Source organism: Notechis scutatus, chromosome 1 (assembly GCF_049901735.1).
Source record: "Notechis scutatus isolate UNSWTSFEM ecotype Mainland chromosome 1, rNotScu1.2, whole genome shotgun sequence".
NCBI lineage: Eukaryota > Metazoa > Chordata > Lepidosauria > Squamata > Elapidae > Notechis > Notechis scutatus.
In genome coordinates, this window is record NC_142009.1 from 96,246,244 (window position 1) to 96,269,310 (window position 23,067).

General features: G+C 35.1%; 1 protein-coding gene across 28 annotated transcripts in view; it reads left to right on the forward strand.

Moving 5' to 3' along the window:
- PTPRK (protein tyrosine phosphatase receptor type K) overlaps positions 1-23,067 on the forward strand; it is a 404,892-nt gene that overhangs the window by 219,750 nt on the left and 162,075 nt on the right. For all 28 annotated transcript variants that reach the window (XM_087972104.1, XM_087972119.1, XM_087972125.1 and 25 more), the window contains exon 7: positions 14,914-15,207. In XM_087972104.1, coding sequence (XP_087828230.1) covers positions 14,914-15,207 — 294 coding nt within the window. The remainder of the gene's footprint in view (positions 1-14,913; positions 15,208-23,067) is intronic.

The window sequence follows — 23,067 nt, forward strand, 5'->3', positions numbered from 1 at the left end:
CTTAAATGTACCATTTCATGGACCCAAAGACAATCAATAAACTTTTCTTGTAAACGGCAAATCAAAAGGTGGACCAGTAAATCACGCTATTATAAACCTCATAGTTATATAGATGATTCTTACATTGGGTTGTAGATAAAAATTAACGGAAAAAAATAATTGCTAGATATACCCATTATTTTAAATTCTGTCTCTAAAATCCTGCAAGTATGAGTTCATAGCTGGAGGGTGTAGAGTGCTGTGCTTACTATATTATTTCAAAGCAATACGCATTGAAAGTGTTCTCTTCTTGTTTGTTTTGTTAACCATCAAACAAGCCTCATTAGTTAAAAACATACCCTGAGGAGAAAGCTTCTCCAGTGTTAAAACTGTGCTGAAAATTAAGTACAATGACAGGGCCTATATCTTAATGGCACTTTAACGCCAATGTCCTATTCTGTGGACACAAAAGATGGTAATTTTAAAGGAAATTTTTGGGCCAGTGATATGAATTGCCTTTAATAAAAGCTGGCATAGTGTTGCCCATAGTAAAAAATGACCGGGGGTAAGAGTTTATTAGTGCATTCCTTTCTAAACCAAAAGTGACAGGGCATGCTTAAGGACTTTCTATTGCTATTTGGAACAAACAAAAATTTCAGTGCTGAATTCTCATACTGACGAATCTTGATCTATGTGATCCCTCAACTGTAGGGGGAAAAAAAAACATGATACGATGAAATACAATTTATTTTGTCATGTCTTGAGTATTGCTTCTATATCATTTTGACTAATGAGACTATCTCCAACTTGTAGAAGACAAATCTTGACACTTCTAGGCTTTAATGAATGTGAGATGAATAAGACCGGCTGTTGATAAACTAGATTAAAATTGTCTCTGTTCTATTGCCAGGAATATATGGTCAAAAGATGTAGTTTAACACTTAATATTGGTAAGCCAGCAAAAAGATAAAAAAATGAACAGGGTAAAATGTTAGAATAAAAAGATGTAATTGAAAGAAAAAATACTTTGAATATTTTTATGTTTATAACTGAAAAATCATAAGTGTCAGGAAACAGAGGTGGCAAAATTACATATACTGTATGTTGTTTACTGTTGTCCATTTTGGTAGTAGCTCTAAGAAGTGCAGTCCATCAGAAAATGGTGGAGTAAAAACCAAATCTTAGTTTAATGGCCTTTCATTAAATTATGTCCTTTTTATTATCTTAAGAAAGTTTTCAAATGCTGTGAGGACTGTGATGGCGAACCTATGGCACACGTGCCAGAAGTGGCATGCAGAGCCACTTCTGCTGGCACACAAGAGGTCGCCCAAAGAGACCCACTGCGCATGCGCTCACACCCCCACCAGCCAGCTGATTGTCGGGTATCTGCCGCACATACACGGGGAGAGATGTGCATGTGGGAGACGTGCACATGTGCAGAGGCATGTGGTGTGCAGAGGGGTCACATGCACATGTGCAAAGGTGTGCGGTGCACATGCAGGGGGTTGTGTGCGCATGCACAGGGGGCGGGGGGAGATGCGTGCGCATTGCATCATGAGTGCAGGCATGCGAGTGCACTTTTGGTACTCAACATGGAAAAGGTTAGCCATCACTGCTGTAGGAAATTTCATCTTCATAGTTGAACTGGTTGATTGAATTTATAGCCTGCTATGTCTCCTGGAACTCAAGAGATTTTACAAAAGAATCTCCATTAATTTTTGTCTTTACAGTGTTAACGATAGGCTATTGTTGAAGTAGGATAAGTCTCTGGACACCTGCATAACTGGATAGAAGCATTCCTGTCAAACAGACAACAAATGGTCAAAATTGGGAGCGTCCCATCAAATTTTATTTATTTATTTATTTATTTAATTAATTTTATTTTATTTGTCAATTGCTTACAAGATAATAGGTATAAGTAAAAACATAGTTATGAATACATGGATACATATAAGAAAAATAAAAAAATATAAAAGAAACAATAGGACAGGGATGGTAGGCATGTTGGTGCGCTTATGCACGCCCTCTACAGACCTCTTAGGAAAGGGGTGAGGTCAATAGTAGATAGTCTAAGGTTAAAGTTTTTGGGGTTCGGAGAAGAAACCACAGAGTCAGGTAGACTATTCCAGACATTGACCACTCTGTTGCTGAAGTCGTATTTCCTGCAATCAAGTTTGGTGCAGTTAACCTTGAGTTTGTATCTATTGTGTGCTCTTGTGTTGTTATGGTTGAAGCTGAAGTATTCATTAACAGGTAAGTTGTTGCAATGTATGATTTTATATACCATACTTAGATCAGACCGAAGTCGGCATAGTTCTAGGTTTTCTAGGTCTAGAATTTCGAGTCAAGTGGCATAAGGTATTCTGCAACGAGTAGAGGAGTGGAGAACTCTTCTTTGAAATATTTCTGGACTTTCTCAACTGTGTTAATATCAGATACGCAATGTGGGTTCCAGACTAATGAGCTGTATTCGAGTATTGGTCTAGCAAATGTTTTGTATGCTCTAGTTAGTGTAATATTACCAGAGAAAAAGCTACGTAAAATTAGGTTAACAACTCTTAATGCCTTTTTGGCTATGTAGTTACAGTGGGCTCAAGGTTAATCGCACCAAACTTGATTGTAGGAAATACGACTTCAGCAACAGAGTGATCAATGTCTGGAATACTCTACCTGACTCTGTGCTTTTTTCCCCCAAACCCCCAAAACTTTAACCTTAGATTGTCTACTATTGCCCTCACCCCTTTCCTAAGAGGTCTGTAGGGGGCGTGCATAAGCGCACCAACGTGCCTACTGTCCCTGTCCTATTGTTTCTTTTATATATTTTTATTTTTCTTATATGTATCCATGTATTCATAACTATGTTTTTACTTATACCTATTATCATGTAAGCAACTGACAAATAAAATAAATAAATAAAATAAAATAAAATAAAAAAAAATAGAATTACTGGTCCAAAGTCATTCAATAAGTCCCATGGTTGATGATGGCCTAGAACCTGTGCCTCCCTCTCGTAGTCCCAGCCATTAACCACTACTGCATGCTGGGTCTCTTTGATATGTTTCCTAAAAATGTGCCATGTCAGTAAAACAGTAGTACAAATTATGGATTACATTCTTGAGCATTGATGAATCAGTGTCAGGCACCATCTTTTCCTCAAAATAATTTTTTCTTGTGATAAAATATATGATTGAAAAGATCTAATATTTCTTTACTTATTTACATATTTTTTCCTATTTTCCTATTATGTATTACATTTTAAGCCCTATTTTTATAAGACTAATTTTTAAATAAAATCAGTATGTATTTTAAAATTAACCCTACAGCTTTTAGTAACAGATGTTGATATTCTGGAAAAACATGGAAATGGTGATGAATAGAGGCAGTGTTATTTTTATCAAGTCTAGCGTTCATGAAGAATTACCATATGGGTAATTAAATTATTCACATTAGCTAAGTTTGTAAAAAGGCAAAAATATAAAATTGAATTTGTGTTTTATTTATTTACTTAAGGAGATGTTTTCCTTTAAGTGTTCCTGTTCTTTATCTGTCACTGTCATTGTTTAGTCAAGTATCAGAAGATAGACTCTAGAAACAATTGTGTATATCTAATTCAGATCTATGAGTCTGGGTCTACTTTCTCTATTTTAATATTCACAATGTATCATAGTAAACACATTTCTAAATTAATCAAAAGACGGATGACCTTCTTTCAAATGCTCTGTGATAGTAGCAGATACACTAGTAATTATTCACAGCAATGGCAGAAACATCTGGGACAGATATTAATAATAAAGCCATTTCAACTCAGTTTTGTCTTACTGTTTTGGTCACAAAAATAATTCCCAAATGGAGAGATTACTTTAATAATTCTCACAAATCAAGAATTCATTATCTCAGGCTCAGTTTCTTGCCTTTTCTAGAGTTAAAAAGAGTTTGGATCCTGATATCTCTGCACATTTAATCAGAAAGAATTTTGTCATCCACAGTGACCTGATGATAGACATATTTTTGAATTCATCATCCCAGATGTTATTTTAAAATCTAAAATAGTTATGTCCTTATTGAAGGTTTTCATGAAAAGGATCTTTTTTTAGATAAAATGGCACACTGGCTCTATTAATACTCTGCTCAGGTAGTGTGTATTGGACAGGAAAATATGCTATGTTTATTAGATGTTTTAAAACAGAAATCCCGGATTTATCTCAAAATAGGATGCAGTTCTTAATTAGCCGTTCAAAGACTTTTCCTTTGTTAATATTGTATAAAATGAAGTCCTTGGGCAGAAATATAGAATCAAAATATTCTGTTATAATGAGTTCAGAAGGGAGGTTTTCATAATATTTGATTCTTGTCTGCCATTCACTGATGAGAAGAGAAAAATCTACCAAGTCTGATGTTTCTCAAGGGTTGTGCTGGATTGCTGAGAAGAGATTGGATAACTAGATTGGTTGCCCAATGCTTGGTTACAGCAGAAAGCAGAACCCATTTGGAATTCAGCCTAGATATGAGAAAATGCAAGATGTCAGTGAAGCCATGTATTAAAGAGAATTTGAATTGGAAATAGGATTCCAATCTGCCATTGGGGCATTTTGATCATTTTGATTTATTAAATTTTTATAGTTGTATTCAGATGAAACTGAATTACTATACTTAATCTTGAATGGTTTATTGTCAGTTGAGATTTTGAAACAGACTTTATCTGAATGATGAACTAGGGGTTAATAAGTACCACTTTTGGTGCTCAGGGTGAATACTTATTAAATGAATTAATTTAAATGTCTAAAGGTATTCTGCTTAATTTGATGAGTCCCTAAAATAATACTGTGTGTCTATGCACACAGAATATTTACAATTTTCCATGTGTAGGCATATCTGGGACTAATCCAAAACAAACACCAGTAACATTTATATTTAAAGAAGAGAAGCAAATAAATAAATAGATTTGAGTTCTCCGAAGCAATTGCATTTTTTATCGTTTCCCTTTATGAATTCCCAAAGATGGGACTTCCAAGTTCTGAGTGTAGCTTTAAAAAAAATCAATTACTGTTAGAGTGGCACTCTAGGTTAGAGGCATGATTGGGTTTACACCTGGTTTTGCAGCAGGGAGATGATACTTTGCTGCAAATCAGGCATGATGCAAAAGATTGATGAGATGGAGTTCAAGGAGCAGTAATGTGAAGGTCCAGCACTATCATTCCAAGCTGTCTCAGAAACATGATGGATGACTTGGTACTGAGAAGGAAGACTTGATGATAAAAGATTCATCTCCAGATTCAGAGCCGTGCAGTGACACCTGGCTAGTGTTCCAGCAGCACAGTCATTCTTGATTACTGGATCTAAATTACTATACTTAAGAAAGCAAACCAGGATATGTTCAATTAGGAGACCATTATTTCTGCATCTCAAACATTTCTGCTCATTGTAAATATAATTAATATCATTTATGCACAGTACTTGTTGATGTGATCTTATAAGCTTATGTTAATACATTGAGTAATTTGCTACCTATCCAAATTGGCTATGTGTGCTTCCTGGACATTATCATGAAACATGATAAATGATCTCACCCAGCATGTATAAATGAAAATGAAATGGATAATTGGGTATTATATCTAAAATGTGACTCATATCATTTTTTGCAGATATAATTATTTTTTCCCCTCCTAGGATGAAATAAGGTGATTTGTGATATATCGGTAACCTTCAGTCCTCTGGACACTTGTTCTGTTTGAGAACAATTTTGAAAGAGATGTCACAAGGCTCAACCAATACAGATCTTTCAAGGACTTGGAAAGAATTTGGTTCTTTAATCATTCACAGGAAATGACTAATCATGTCCCTGTTAATGTTATCTATAAAATAGCACATTGATGGGCTATTTGAGGTTCTTTCTAGGTTCCATTTCAGCTGCTCAGTTATTTATTATACCCGGAGGTCTGGCACAGATATCTTGTTAGCTGGTATTAAGGGTAAAATATTGGCAGTGGTCAGTGCAATATAATCCTGATTTCAGAGGCCGGGTTTGGAATAGCGTCCAGTTAGGATGAACACAAATTGCAATTTCCAATCCTATACAGTAGTTTATTCAGAAGTAGCTGGTATGATGGATCACTCATCTCATGATGAATATACTACTGTATACTGTCTAAATCCTAAAATAAAGGATGATGTATTAGGTTCCTCCCTCACTCCCTCTCTCAGAGAGAGAGAGAGAGAGAGAGAGAGAGAGAGAGAGAGAGAGATGAAAAGATGAATCTGTATAGAGAAAAAGAAATGCGGGTGGGGAGAAAGAATATATTAGCTCTAGTTCCCCCCCAAAATTGATTTGTTTATTTTAATTGGTGTTTCTATTTCTTGATGTGTGTGCGTGTGTAGGGGATAGAATCTTTAATCATTCAACTTCTTTGAATTATGAGAGTTTTTAGAATGTAAAATGCTTAGTATCGGGCGGGGGCGGAATTCATTTATGCTGACAATAGAAAAAAAGTCTAATAGCAAAATAAAACATTTGCACCGATTTTTAATTAAAAGTAATCTACGTTTCTGGATGTAAAGCAGTTCTGCAATTGTAATGAAGTAAAATTCCTTGTATTAGTTTAAGAAGATAGTAGAGCAAAATTCTGCTTGTGCTTTATAGGCATATTGCAATATTACTGAATACTTTCCTAATTGGAAAGTAATTGTTTTGGGCAGATGCTTCTGCACATAACATTCACTTGGGCCATGAAAAGTGAATAGGCAGCTATAGCATTGCCCTCTTTTTTTTTAATGCTAGTAATCTTTCCCACTGCTTTTTGTTCTTATGCCTGATGATGTGAAGAGGTGCTTTACACAGTTTATTTGTATATTGCTATTCCTTTGCTGGGCGGAATTGGCTTCAGTAGACAGAATATGTAAATGATATCCTGTCTACCATGATACGTGGTGGATAATTCATTTTTGTTGTTTTTGGAAAACAGCAGTGATGGGATTCAATTTTTTTTTACTACCGGTTCTGTGGGTGTGGTTTGGTGGGTGTGGCAGGGGAAGGATACTGTAAAATCTCCAGTCAGAAGTGATATTTGCTGGTTCTCTGAATTACTAAAAATTTCCACTAGCGGTTTTCCAGAACCTGCTGAATACCACGTCTGGAAAACAGCCATTTTTCTCAACATAGTACCATCAAAGTGTTTTGAGCTGTGATTCCCTTTTTCCAGCCAAAGCTGTCATAGCCTTATATTTATAGGGAAAATTGGATAGAGGTTCTCTAATGGGCTTTTAGAAATGATTTGTGCTTCCATGCATGTTTTATTATTTCATCTATAATGTTATTAATAATTATATTAAACAAATAAAAGTATCAATGAAACCTAAGAAAAGAATACACACACACACACACACACACACACACACACACACAAACACAAAGTGTAAACAAAAGAAAAGAAAAATTCCCCCCATCAAAGATAATAAAAAGCATCTGCCTCCTTCATCCTTAGCAGGCATATTCAACAGTAACAATTTACTGCCGTCTCTTAAATTACAACCAGATAAATCTTCCATTTCATACCCCACCTCATTTTCTATAAACTCATCTCTATATCTTCAGCTCTCCTTATTGATCCTCAAAGATCCAGTAAAAATTTAACAAAAATACCAAACAACCTAATCTCTCTTTCTATTTTGTGTAAATCCCCTCATCCCTCTCTTAACAATTAAATATTACCAAAAAAAGAAAAGAAAATGAAAACTATTAAATATTACTAGAAATAATAACTCCTTATTCATATAGCCAAATTACAAACTAATCTATTCCACCACTGAACATTTCCAAACAAGAAATCGTCTAATCTAGATAACCATTAAATATCACAAAAGGTAGCAACTCATTATTTAACCCAAGGGTCTTCAAACTTGGCAAGTTTAAGATTTGTGGACTTCAACTCCCAGAATTCCTGAACTAACATGATTGGAGGAGGAATTCTGGGAGTTGAAGTCCACAAATCTTAAAGCTGTCAAGTTTGAGGACCCCTGCATAGGGAAATAAACCAGTTCCCTGGTTTTTTTTTCCTTCCTCCCAATTGTCCTTAGATCCCATAGGATCAGGGGTCAAAGTCGCAGCATCACGGCGGTGTCATATGACTTATCATGGCTTTTTCCTCTTTTGCAAACTGGGTGTGGGCGTGGCCCGCGTGTGATGCATCCAACCCAAGGGATGTGAGTTTGACAGACCCACCATAGATAAACTCTAACTCCTCTTTTCTCTTCTCTTGAAGTTCTTATTATTTTTAGTCAAGTCCATTTATACTTTCTATGAAAGAACTCTAATAAATCTCTTATATTTCAATTTAAATGATAATTTACTTTGAGGTACATTATTTATGTCTTTTTTAATGATCATCCAATTCCACTTGGAGATCCAGAACTTCCATTTCTTTCTTGCAAGTTATATTTTCAAGTCCACCTTAAAACCCATTTTGATTATCTTCAAAGGAGTCTCATCATCTTCAATAAAAATGTTTACTTCCAGTAAAGACTTTTTAAGAAACTCAAACACTTTACATACAGAACAAAAGTTTCCTTTAAAGTAGCCATCATGTGCTTTAGTAATCAATCTTCAAAGTTTTATTTTACATTGAAATGAAAACAATACAGATTTTTGTGAAGAAGATAAATTCTTACGTCTAAAGTTACTCCTTTGCAATATATTGCAAAAGTTACAAAATAAATGAATGAATTAATAAAGATCTTACACAACTGAAAGGATGTAGGTTCTTTTATTTTAAATGGAGTAAAGTGAGACACACTCAGCAATTTGTAGGCTTGTAAGGTTCTTCAATCTTAAAGAAGCAGCTGAAAAATATTTAACTCCAAAATAATTTAAATATGTTAGCCTTGAGTTCATGGAGGCTGCATTTATAGCCTGGGGTATTATGAAATTCACAACTCCCAGCTGATAATAAATGCCTACCAAAACAACAGTTTCTGCTAACTGGGGGCCATCGTTCATCTGGGCAATCTCTAGATTTTCTTTCTTTCTTCCAGAAATAATTCTGTCAATCTTGATTTTACATTCAGTTGCCTTTTGGGATAAAATGCCCATGCAATGTTCATAGAGAGAAGAAAATGAAAGTACTAGCCTGCCTCACCTCATTGGAAGTCTAGCTGTAAAGGTTATATGTGAGATTAACAAAGTCAGAGTTTTGGGAATAATTAAGACCCAGGAATGGGTTACTTGTCCACTAACAGACCATAGCACATGCACTATAACTCATTTCAGATAGTGCATTTATTTACAAAGTAGATTACTTAGTATTTTTGTGAAAAAATGAATGGAAGCTAAACTCAAAAGTCAATATTGCAATGGTTTTGTACTGATCTATTAAAAGCGTAGCGGTATATTAATGTTTCCACAAATTCCTGCTGACCAAATTTTGTCTTCCATTGTAAGCTTGTCAATTTTAACCCAAGTATCAACAAAATAAGTTAATCCACCCCAACATTTCTGTCTAAACCATATTGATGTTCTTGATCACTAGTTTGATTTGTGATATTCATATCCCTCCTTGCTTCCATCTCATCAAATATAATTTCAGAAATTAATATGGAACTTTTAATGAGACCACCAGTCCTTGAATAACAAAGTAAACATTGAAGTTGAGTCTCTTCTATCATTGTTCAAACCTATCCTTAAGTTGTTATGTAGCAATCTGAAAAATAACCCAACATAAAACTAACTTATGAACATTTTAGCCCCCAATCTTGATGCAAAATGTTTTCTGATTACTTGCAACATAGAAGTAAACTCTGTAACACTGAAATGGCAATTAGGGAATATTTGATCACTCTAGTTGTAGAATAAGGAATGAGATTCATTAAGACAAAAGTTAATTAGTTAACCAAAAATTTATGTGGGACATTGGGACTCCATGTCATTTAGTATAGTTTGGGAAGCTGCTGTCAGCTGGTGCTCCATTCAAAATCCAAGAAAGAAATACTTAGACTCTTTTAATCAGAGAAAAGATATCTTTTACTGGAAATCAAGTGGTAGCAACAAAAGAATTCTGAATCTGAGAAAATGGGCACGTAAATCACATATACAAAGTAATAGCAACGTTCCCACCCCCAATAGTTCAATTGGCTCATCCAATTAAAAGTTGTGTATTTCATCATGTGGGCATCTCCAGGTGATGATAAGGCTTCTGTCCGTTGACCTTGACACAGTTTGATAAAGGGTTGCAGCTGGGCATAGAATAGGATAGAAACCTAAGCAAGAATGTAACCCCCCCCCCAGCTTATACAGTTCTGGTTTGTAACAGCTCCAGCTCACTTCCCATAATCATTCCCCCCTCCTCCCCCCATTACTTATGACAGCCGAAAGAAGCAAAGCAAAGGGAGAAAAATCTTGAAGGCTGACAGCTGCATCCTTTCTGTGGCTCTGACAGTACATTGTGTTATGAAGAATATTAATGATGCTGCAAAAGAATTGCTGTTTAATTTGATAACTAGTTAAAAATAATGTATAATTTATGGGTACATGAAGGGATTTTATCCTGCTTCCCTTTATAAACATCTTCAGGAGGCTGAAAATAAATATATATACAACTATGTATATGCTTTGCTTTTAGCCCAAGAAAAAAAACCTGTACGCAGTGATATATTAGCTTTGATAATTCATAGCTTTTTTCAATAAGATTCAATATTATAATTTTTAAAAATCAATATTACCATTTTTAAAAGCCCAACTTCTAAACTTTATATACTCTTCTAAAAGCTTGCAAAATGGAGCAAATTAAAATGGACATGGGAAATGAGAGTACGTACTCTCAGGAATATGAACTGTTAAGGAATCATATGAAAATCTTGTTTTTTGAGACATGAGTTTATATTATGATAATAACTATATTAAGTTTTCTGTTCAATAAACCATATGATCTGAGGGAAAGAAACAGGGGTTTTTATTCCTCCCATTTTCTCTGCTTGTCTGGAATTTCAGTCTGCTGTTTCAGTTTTAATAGGAAATTCTGATTGATAAATTTGACGAATAGCCAGTTCATTACTATACTTCCTCACATATGTAATCAATTCTTACATTCCCCCTAGGTTATTTCTCTTCCTGTCTTGTTGCTTTTGAATTGATGAAATTGATAGGCAGTGAAAAAGTGTGAATCTGTGTTCTGTTAAAAAGCTCATAGAAGGCAATCCATTCCGATTGTTTGAAAGCCAGAAATGCTGTGGAAAGAAGATGATACAAGAGACAAGAAGATGTCTCTCTCTATGATTCACTCTGTTCCTCATTCACATACAAACACACAAATCCCAAAATCCTTGACCACCTTCGAATAAAGGCAGACTTAAGAGCCCTGCTTCCATCCATGTGAAGCTTTCTGAAATATTTTCATTTGAAAAACAGTCATTTCTTTTATCTAATGAAATAAGAATAATTGGGGAAAAAAAAAAAAGACAAGGTACCATAATGTGCACATGCAGTCCAATTTCTTCAATATTCTTTCAGGGTAATAGGTGTTTTTTCTTTTCTTTCTTTCTCTCCCTCTCTCCCTCTGCCTGCCTGCCTCTCTTTCTCCCCTCCTTCTCTCTCTCTTTCTCTCTCTCTGTGTTTGTGTGTGCGTGCACTATCACTATTCTAAGAGGCAAATCAGAGACAGTGATTGGCCCAGAGACATTCAATGAGCTGTCTAGGAGGACTAGAACTTGGACTAGAACTTGGGTCTCTTCACTCCAACCTTTTAACCTAAACACACATACTGGCTCTTATCACAGTGATGCTCAGCATCAATTAATCAGCACCAAGGAACCCATGGTAATGTTTATTGCCTAGGCCAAGTTCATTCCTCGTCTGGCTCCATTGGCCATCCCCCTTACTAACTTGTCTGACCCAAAAAACATTAGATTATTAATAATATGCATTTAATAATTGTTCTCATAATACTAATAAATCAGAACACCAAGCCTAAAGCAAAATGTAAACATCCATGTATTTCATCACAAGAAAGTCTTCATCTACTTGCAGTGAATTTCTTATGAAATTATTCATTTCTTTTTCTATTGAAGGCAAAGACTTGTGATTCTTCTTAACCCAAATAAGATTTAGAAGACTCCTGTTTCAATTCAGTGTAATAAATTATGCCAAATATATTAACACTCCATTCTGAAGCCTTTAGATATTTTGAAGTATTTGATGGAAATGAAATTACATTTCTTGAAAAATTATTATTGGAAAGGGGATTTAAGTATTAAGTTTATTTGCATAACTAATTGTGTATATTCCTGAGCAGTAAATAGCATTAATGGATAGAAATTTTTCTCTTAACAAATCCACAAATTAACAAATCCACCTAACAAATAAATACCTTATTTCTGTTTTGTTTGATCTCATTATAGAAGGGTTAACACAGAATATTCTGAACAGCTAAAATATTTATCCTAATATAAAAACAAAGCATCATGTAATTAATCTGTTTGCAGAGGACATACTCATATTTCTTCAGAGTGGAGATATAATTTAGCTGCAGCTTTAGCAGGTTTAATAATTTTATTATCTTTTCCTAGACATTTGAGTGATTTTTATGCTTCTTATCTTTTATCAGATAAGCAGTCTATTATCCTTCATAAAATACCAGATGTTATAGGATGGTTAATATACCCTGGCAAAAAAATATTGCTGATTTGTTTGTCGTCTATTCCTTCAATAGCACTAAAACTCTCATTATAACCCTTACCTGAGCAAAGGAATGCATTGGGCAGCAATTTTTGTACCAAGATATCTTGAATGGGCTTACAGAATGTATCTAAAATCTGGGACCCATGACTTCCAGTGGAGTGAAATTTGAGAAAGTTGGGAAACTTTGGTTCACTGCTATTGGCTGTTGCTGTGCTGCTTGGCTACTGCTGTAGTCACATGATCTTCATTTTCTTCATTTCTTGTGACAGTGTCCAGCCAGTTTCACAATCCTTTGTGTCCTTCCTAACCTAGCATCAGCCACTTATGTATCTGCTGGAAAAAGAAGGAGAGAGGAAGGGAAAAATAGGGAGAAAGGAAGGAGGTGGGCGGGAAGGAAGAAACAGGAAGGGAGTTTGCTTTCTTCTATTTCTTCATGTTTGGCAGTCTCTCAACAAATCAAACTTTAATAACTTATTTATGTTAATTCCATAATTCCTTTGGCTCTCTGTCAATGAGATTCAGGATTTTAAAGTGATTTCTGAAACTGTCCTTGAAAATGATTATATCATAGAAATTGGTTGGGTTTCTTCTTCTTTAGCGTAACTTGGAACTACACATGAATATTTCATGATCTGTTCCACAGTTCAGTATGTAGTCATGCCTTTGATGCTATAATCAAGTTATTCCCTCTTCTTTTAGCAATAATGTAGTCAATTTGATTTCTGTGTGCTCCATCTGATGTCATCCATGTGTAGACGTGTTGTTTTGTTGTTTGAAGATAGTGTTATCTAGTGTAGTGCCAAAAGAAGCACACTTCTCAGGTCTTATGGGATGACGTTACTTAACTAATAGAGCCCAGGACATGCCAAATCTGCCTGATAAAGTAGAAGGCAGGATTTTCCAATCAAGGAATGAGCACAATTGGTACAGAAATTGAATTTGTGCAAAAATTCTCATCATCATAGGGGCCACTTGCTCTTTGAGCAGGAAACTAGAAGAATCCAGTTCTACCTGGAAAATAAAATCCCATCCATTTCTAGCAAAGATGTCCAGATCCAACAGGACCCAAAGCCCACAGCTATTTGGTTTTAGTAGGATTGACCCTGAATCTTTTTCTCCCCATACAAGTCCCACAGCCTCCAGATACTTCCCTTCTATCCCCTTGTGTGTCTCTTTTTTCTGTTTCTTTACTCATTTATATCATTTTTAAAAAAATTCTATGTTTTAATATTTGTCTTGATGTTGTTTTGATTCAGTAAAAACATAGAAAACCCTCTTTGTTTCCAGGTATGTCTATGACTGTAAAAGTTATGTGCTGATGATAAACAAGTAAAATGTCTTGTTCACAATAGCAGTAGAAAATTGTCACTGAAATCATATGGGATGTTAGATAGAATATGCTAGGTATTAAAAATCTAGAGACATACATACCTTGTAATCATCATTATCTGAAACAGTATATAGTGTAAATGGTGGCCAGGCAGCTGTGAAACTTTGATAAATTTAATCTACAGGAAAAAGAAAACATCTAATTTGATGCTTTACTCTGACATGGTGGATTTCACAAGGCAGCACTGGAACTCCTTTTTTAATATTGTAGAAAACAACTATTTAATGTTCCATGATATTTCCACATAAAATAAAGCAGCTACTTAATGTTCCGTGGCATTCTCTTTTTTTCCAAGAGAAAGAACAGACTTGGGAAATAGTTGTTATAGGCTAGGCATTTTGCTTAGTGAATTCTTCAGCTTTGGAAGTTGCTTTGTTGTAGTCCATCCAAAGGAGAAAGTCCTGTTTACCTTGACTTTAGCTTTAGGCATAATTGCATTGGAAAATGTTTGCAATGAAAAATGAACCCTCTTATTGGGTTCATTCTACTTAGGAATGTATGTGTTTCCTTAATTTTTCCATCAATAAATCTGTCTCTCTGTCTCTCTCTCTCTCTCTGTCTCTCTCCTCATCTGCAGGAAATCAGAGGTTGTATTTTATTTTTATTGGACTTTTAAGTTTATCTATACATGCATATACACCTATATATTATTGGCTAAGAACAATAAAAATCATTTGTTGAGAAGGATGGCTTTAGAAAGCAAATAAATTAAATAATAATCTTTCTAAATCTAAAATTAAATTATGTTTAAATATTCATCCATTTACTTAGAATGATCATTGTTGTGCAAACTTTATGATTCTGATTTCTGACTTGATTTTTGCTTACTATCTTACTGTTTTATTATCTTTCTTACACAATTGGCTTTTGTTCTATCTTACAGAACCTCCTAGACCAATAGCTCCCCCACAGTTGCTTGGAGTTGGACCGACTTACCTGCTCATTCAGCTGAATGCAAATTCCATTATTGGGGATGGACCTATCATCCTAAAAGAGGTGGAATACCATATGACAACAGGGACCTGGACAGAAACGCATGCGGTCAATGCACCGACATATAAGCTATGGCATTTGGACCCAGACACAGAATATGAGATTCGTGTTCTTCTAACCAGACCTGGAGAAGGCGGCACAGGTCAGCCAGGCCCTCCGCTGATTACCCGAACCAAATGTGCAGGTAATATGTTTGTTTCTGTCCCTGTTCTATGTTTTCCGATGATGAAACGATCCTAAAATATTATCTTAGAATCAGCTTCCTAACGTAGTAACCAACAAATCAAATGCATACTGAATGTATACTGGCTCCTTCCTTTTAATAACACAGTAAAAAAAAAAAGCAGGGAACTAAAGCTGTAGAGATTTGATTCTGAAGAATTTATAGAATAGCTTCAGCCAGGCAATAATCCTCAACTTTTCATATAATATGAACACACACACACACACACATACACACACACATATATATACACATACATACATGCATATCAGTGGTAGTTTTCAAAGTGGTTTACCACTGGTTCAGTGGGTGTAGCTTGGTGGGCGCAATTTGTGCGCATGCTCCAGATGCACACTTTGCATACGCGCAGAGGCTTTCCTACTCACCTCCTGCAATCCTGCACTCTCCCTGTAGCTTCAACAGCTGATGCGCGGCAATCTGCTGTGCTGCACAAATCAGCTGCACTTCAAAAGCAGGAAATAAAGGTCAGTATGGGAGCCTGGGCAGGCGGGTGGGCCCAAGAGCAGCTCATCAGAGAGAACCAGTTTGGTCTCCGCTGATCTTAGGCACTACCGGTACACCAGAACCGGCACGAACCAGTAGAATAGCACCACTGGTATGTATGTATGTATGTATGTATATGTTTGTTTGTGTGTGTGCGTGTGTGTGTGTGTGGTATGTGTCTATCAGATGAGTACGTTGATATACATTACACTTGATATTTACAAGCATACTTTCAATACAGTTCTAAAAATTGTTGAACATGAACATTTGAATACATGAACAAATGAAAAACAGCATAGTCAATGCATTTCTATTTCTATTATAAAAAATGTAGATATTTATAATGGATTGGGTCTTGTGTTCTACAATACAGCCTTCACTTTCATGTAGAAAAGTGGTTTCTCAATATTGAATGACACACTTCTCTCAAAGCCTGATTAGCTGAAATCAGAGAGAATGTGGTTACCACTTTGAATCAGATGAGGAGGGTGCAAGATATTTCGAGTTCAGAGGAACTGGTGGAGGATGTGCCGTTTTTCCATTGACCTTCTCCCCATGACTTTCCCGTAAGCAATGAAAGCACTAGTGGGGAGATGGCAAGGAGTGTCATTTATTGTATCAATTCCTTCCTGGTTCTCCTCCATTGACTTTTGGGAAGCTCTCAGGGAATATTGAAAACGAGGATCATCTGCAATCACCTCACAGCAGGAGCTGTGCTATGTCACTGAAGCAGCAACCAATTTATCAAGTAATGTGCCCTAGCAATCTCTAAGTCCATTTGAGGTACCTTTGTTGACAAAGCTTGCCCTATGCTCAGTTATTGCCCAATTAAAATTTATAACATATCAAACTCGCATGAGAATTTTAGTAGTACATAGGTTTTTAAGGGGGTTAATTCTTTGATACCTTTGAAACACAACTTCTTTACCTGTTTTCATTGGGCTGGCCTTGCTGACATAAGCTTTGTTTTGGTTTTATGTTGAGCAGTAGAGTAGATTTTGTGTTGTCTTCTTTCATCTTTAGTAAAAGAGTCCTTAATTCTTCTTCATTTCTAGCCATCAAAGGGATATGCTCAGCATATCTGAGGTTGTTATTCTTCTCAGCAATTATAATTCCAATTTCTATTTCTTCTAATCCAGCATTTTTCCTGATATATTTTGTACATAAGTTAAAGAAATATAGTGATAGCATGCAACCTTGGTACACTCCTTTCCCAAATACAGATATAAAACATTATATGACATTTAATTAGGAAAGAAAGATCTAGGATGGTTCAGAGTAACAGGAATATCTACCCCCCAAGACATTGGGATTATAGAAAGGTAGGGATTCGCAGGTCTGAGAGAAAGTTTATATCAGCAGTAATGCAACTGAACAGTCAAAAAATTGCTGTATGAATCATTTACAAAAGCGAATGTCTTCTTGTTTCATTCTGCATAAAACACAGCTCTTTGAAGTCGCTGCCCAAACATTTATGATGAAAGTACATACACAGTTGTCTCTGTGTTTAATAGTGTTCTGCCCCAGGCATAATTTAGATGTGAACAAGATACAAACTATAATACCTTTTGGATTTTCAGCCCGAGGACATTATCTTCTTCATCTCCGTCCAAGGATAACTTGTTCTTTTTCAATCCATAGAAGTCAAGCAGTAGCTCATTAAGGAACACTGTTAGCTTCTGCAGAAGAGGAAGGTCAGTTGTTGAGCTAGAATAGCTCATCTTCAGACAGCTTTAAACCTTTGCACAGCTAATACTGCATATAAAGACGTAAGAGGAGCCCTTCTGTATCAGACCAAAAGCCTGTGTATCCTAATATTCTATTATTATATAGTGATGTAGCCATATCTCCCACTTTGACCGAACCCTTTTGGTTGAAAGAAAAAGTATTTTTATCACATTCATTTAAAAAAATTCATTATTCTGCAGACTTGAGCATTCCTCACTGAGCCTCTTAAAGAAGGTTTGCCTGAAGTGGATTATTCCCGTTGCAGGAGAAAGCAAATTAAAGAGGGATTCCATGTAAATTAGCTATATTTGAGACATGAAATCCAGACTACATCTGAAGCAAGTGAGAAACCAACCATGATGCCAACTGCTATAAGGTGGAAGAGCTTTAATTCAACAAGGAGACAAGTAGGGAGAGCAATCATATTCGTGGGGAAAACACGGTGTACAAAACTGATATGGGAGAATAGTTTTACAGGAAAAATTGGTGTGTATGAAGGCCTAAATATTTTATTCTGTTTTTTAATGGTGTCTAAGCAAAAATGCTAGTTTTTAAGGCCTTTAGTCCAATATGACATTAATGCATCAACAAGTGTTGCAGGCCCAAAATAAAGCTCAGGACTGTATGGGCTGGAAACATGTGGAAGAGGCCTTCATCCTGCAATGGATAGACAATGGCTAAAATGATTTATGACAATGACATAAATATAGCCAAGATGTTCGGAAATCACATAAGCACCGGGGGGGATTTATCAGAAATATCAACAAAGCAAAGGGCCATTTTTTGGTGGGGTGGTGGTGGAGGGTATGTGAGAAATTGTCCAATAAAAGTGAGTCTGATAAGGAAAATGGTCAAGGGATATAATGTCCTGGTCTTTTGCATGAAATATGTGTACCTACTTATTTTAATACTTTACCTTAAGTGTGATACAGTCTTAAAGGAAAGTATAGTCTTATGTAGCCAATCCAAAGTACTTTCTGCAACAGCATGTGGCCAATTATGGTGACGTTTTAACCCAGCCTACCTTGGACTGTTGATTTGAATATAGTGAATTTGGAAATACTGTGTTTTGCTTTGCTTTGTTTATGTCAGATTTCTCCTGTGATCACCTGGAATGGACACAGTTAATTCCATTATCCATTCTCTCAGAGCTCTTATTTAAAAGGAAGGTTAAGGTAGCAGCAATGCTGGCAAGCACTTTAATTCCAGATGAGAAATCTGCATACTGTATAGATAAATTAGGGCACTGTATTTCTGCTACTTTTTTCTTGCATGCTTGCTATTTAAAATGGTTTGTTTCTTGTGAATAAGGAGACTACATCTATTGATTGTTTGGGAAAGGATACTAGATTTCTTATCAGTCTGAATACCAAATCTTACAGCTTGTTGCCATTTTATTGGAAAGGTTGCTTATAGCTAAGAAGATATGGTTACTCAGAGTTGGTGCAGCAACTAAAGAAAGCCTATTGAAAATTATTCTGATTTGAAGACTGCAGAACGGCTTAAAAGAGTTATGGACAAACATAGAAAGGGAAAGGCAGCTCTGTTCTGGCCCACTAAATTGATGCTTATAAAGAACTTACAAAAGAAAACTGTCATTGTTTGACTATTCTACAAATTTTCTGTTTTACCAATAACATAATAGTTTAGTGTAGATACAGGACAAATGAAGAGATGAGTTACAATAGGAAAAATGTTCTCGAAGTCTTGCAACCCATATGACCCCAAAATTAATTCCAAACTGTACATGTTGTTGTTCAAAGTATATAGTTCCCTGAGTTCAAGATAAATTGTTAAACAACATGTGCAGAATGGTTTGAGTTTAGAAAAATTGAAATTTTTGTATTAATTGTATATTAATAAACAGTTATATTAATTGTGATGAAACTAAGGTCATATATCAGGAAAATGACATTTCAGTGGCCCTCAATTATTGCTACAGATGCATATCTATTTTTTGGGTTTTATTCATGTCCTTGGATAGGTGCTGTTTACTAATGGACAAACATAGAAGGGTAAAGGAGAATTATATAAAAGACATCATAGCATATTTGTATGGTAACAGAATAAAAATGTGTACAGCATACCACAAAGCATATTTACACCAGAGTAATGAGTAGACCTATCAATAACAAGAAAGCACAGTTTCTGGTAGAAATACAAGCTATTTTAAACTCTTTAATAATTACATGCTTTAATTAAAATTTTGTTGAATTGGAAAAAGAATAAAAGTAAAAGTTCTAAAGAGATTGTCAGGTACTCACAGTGTATACCAAACAATGTTATGTTTAAAAGCTAAATGAACATTTTCAGAAATTGTACTATTTCCATATATGATCAATAATGAATCAAATTCTGAGTGAGCGGGATTATATTGCCCTCTTTATTAAAATATACAGTTGTTCTCTGTTTTGTCTAAAAAATTACTTCCTCCTTTTGTGTTATTTTTGTTTCAAGCTCCAAACAATACTTTGAGGGGTCAACTTCAAACACTTTATATCTAGCTTTTCCAAAATAGTTCCGAAATCGCCTGAGAAATTCAACTTGATAAAAGTAGCATGCCCAAGTCATACTGATTCATAAAGACCACTCAGCCAAAAGTTTATAAATATACCTGTTGAGTGGTGATTATCTTAATTACCTCCTTCCCTCTCATTGCCACCTGACTCTCTCTGGACGTATTGTACAGCAAAGAAATATTTTGAATTGCTGTTGTGCATGTATAGCACAAGATAACTTATAAATGATCTTTCAGGAATGATTGAAACAAGAATCACAAATCAAAGAAGAGCTATTGGTGAACTTCCCTCATTATTTGTGTATAGCTTCGTTCAACCACTGTTGTCACAATAAGCTTGTCTTTGCTGCTGTTATTTTGATACAGACAGCTTTAGTGATGCTAAAACCTAGTGAAGCTATGAATCTGAAATGAAAGGGAAAGGCCATTTGGGAGCTGCCAGCTTGGCCAACTATTTATTCAAGACATGAATAAATAATATCATGCCTTGCCTTTCTTATCTGACCAAGAGGTTGCCTTGTGTCACTGTTGTCTCCTTAGTCCAGGGGTCCTCAAACTTGGCAACTTTAAGACTTGTGGACTTCAACTCCCAGAATTTTGGGAGTTGAAGTTCACAAGTCTTAAAGTTGCAAAGTTTTGAGACCTCTGCCTTAATCTAATGCCTAGTATATACCTAGGTATTTAAAACTTTATCTAGAATATATTCTTGTTGTGATTTAACTTTGTAATTTGTTAGGCTAGTGAATTTTGCTTACAGCATCAAGAGCAAATTTATTGATATTTATCTAAATCATTACAGTTTATTTCATAGCAAATAAGATAAACATTTGACACACACACACACACACACACACACACACACACACACAAATCACTGGGCCTATGGCACTCATAACAAAAATATCTGGAGCCATGACTGATCACTAGGAAGACTTTCATTACAAATGAAGGCGAATATACAACAAACCATGGACGACAAAACATCTTGTCCCAGTGACCGACCTAGATTGGATCCTGCAAGACTTTTGTTGTTGCTTCTTAGCATCTGGTATTGAGAATCAAGTGCCTTTGGTTTAAAAAACAACAGCTAACAAACTGATTAGCCATCACCTCATTTGATAGCAAACAATTCTATAATTTTCTCTACATCTTAGAAGGCAGCGGTTCCATTTATTGGTCTTGAATCTACCAACAGTTAGTTTCATTGAATTATTTATTCTATGTTCTAAACCAGTGTGAGAGAAAATCACTTTGTGAAAAATTGAGAAAATCACCTATTTTCCATAAGTGTACATCTATTGCATCTTGCCTTACTTGCCTTCACCCTAAGCAAAAGGCTTCAAACTCAAAGCTATAGCTCCTTCAATTTTAATTTCTCTTTTCTGCCTCTGTTCTGGCTTTGTTACATACTTTTCGGAATACAGTGATCAAACCATAATGGCCAGTCAAGTTACTTTCTCTGGGATAAAACTTTGACATGAGCCTATTAAGTAAGACTTTGTTATACTTAAGAGTTTATATTTGAAGAAGTTAATTTCTTTAGTTAGTTTCCTATGGAGTACATGAGATTTACAATTCCATATGATAAATAAGAACAATATAAATCATTTCTCTTTCTCCAATATGACATTGAGCCTGGATTTCAGGAGACATCTGATTCATGTTTAATTTGTCATTGCTGATTTAGAGCTTTCAGAAGTATTTTCACTATACACAAATAAACCTTTGTTTTTGTTTTAAAGAGGTAAATTATATAAAATTTTGAAAGATAATTTTACACTTTCAACATAAAATATGCTATAGGAATGCATTACTGTCTCAGTAGCAAGTCAGTTGTCAAGGTATGATTTTGCTTTTGTAACAAAAGCTGTTTATCGTTGTTATTACTTTCTTGGTTTGGCATCATCAGCTACAGTGGTTGTGACCTTTTTCATTTCTATATAGGAAATAACACATTCTTGAAACATTTTCTTCTTGTATATGTAACTGAATTTACATATTATGTTAAGTTACCATGTAACTTGTTTGATTTTAACTTTGTATGTTATGTGAACCTACCACAGTCATATGTTAATTATTTTTATGACTTAGTGTTAAATGTATTATATAAGCTATTCTGGTTTATTTAACTAACAGGTTAAAATCAATTATAGTTTAGCATGCTGTGTAAAATACAATGGGGTAGGTTAAAGTGAAATATTTGGTTGAAGGACTGCTTAACTTATTACATATAGTTTTATATACGTTATTTGCCTTTAAAAAGAATATGGTAGAATAACCCATGTTTGGGCATTACAGTTGCAATTTATGTAATTTAGTTAGCTAAGAGATTCGGGTTGGATGTGAATAATTTTCCTTGACTATACTTTGCAATGAAAGGCAATTTAAGTGAAAAATCACAAAGAAAAATTGCTATTTTTTCTGTGCTGCATTATTGGTATAAATAAAATTTAAAACGTGCATATTCAGGATGAATTATATATGCCAGATAGAAATGCAAACAAATGCAATGTTTAACACTTACAACAGTGTACTGAGTTTCTTGATACATAGTTTGGAGCTAATTTTTCACTTAACCTAATCTGAAATAATGGCTCTGTTTTACAGCATTTACTGTAAGAACTTCCAATTATTATTATTTTTTTCTGAAGCAAAATTAAAATTGATAAAGTGTGTCCTGCCAAGCTAGAGTTACAGAAATTCTTAGGACAGCTAAAATAATTTTGATAACATTAGTAGAACTTCTCACAAATATCTCAATGTTTTTTTCCTTTCCTCGAGGCAACAAATAATTTTCATAAAACAGTAAGCTAAGCTTCCTGATAAAACTGTTGTCATGATAATAAAGACAAGCAAATTTAGAATGACAGTGTAACATTAAACAGAAGTATGAAGTAATCGAAGAAATATATTATTTGTGGTGTTAGTGAACTTGCAGACCCCCTCTCCCCCCCCCCAAAAAAAACCCCAACCTTTGCCCTGATTCAGAGGCCACCTTGTAATTCTTGATTGCAGTTTTTTCCTCTGCTTGGCACCACAGAAATTGAACTTATCTGAAATATGAGCTTATC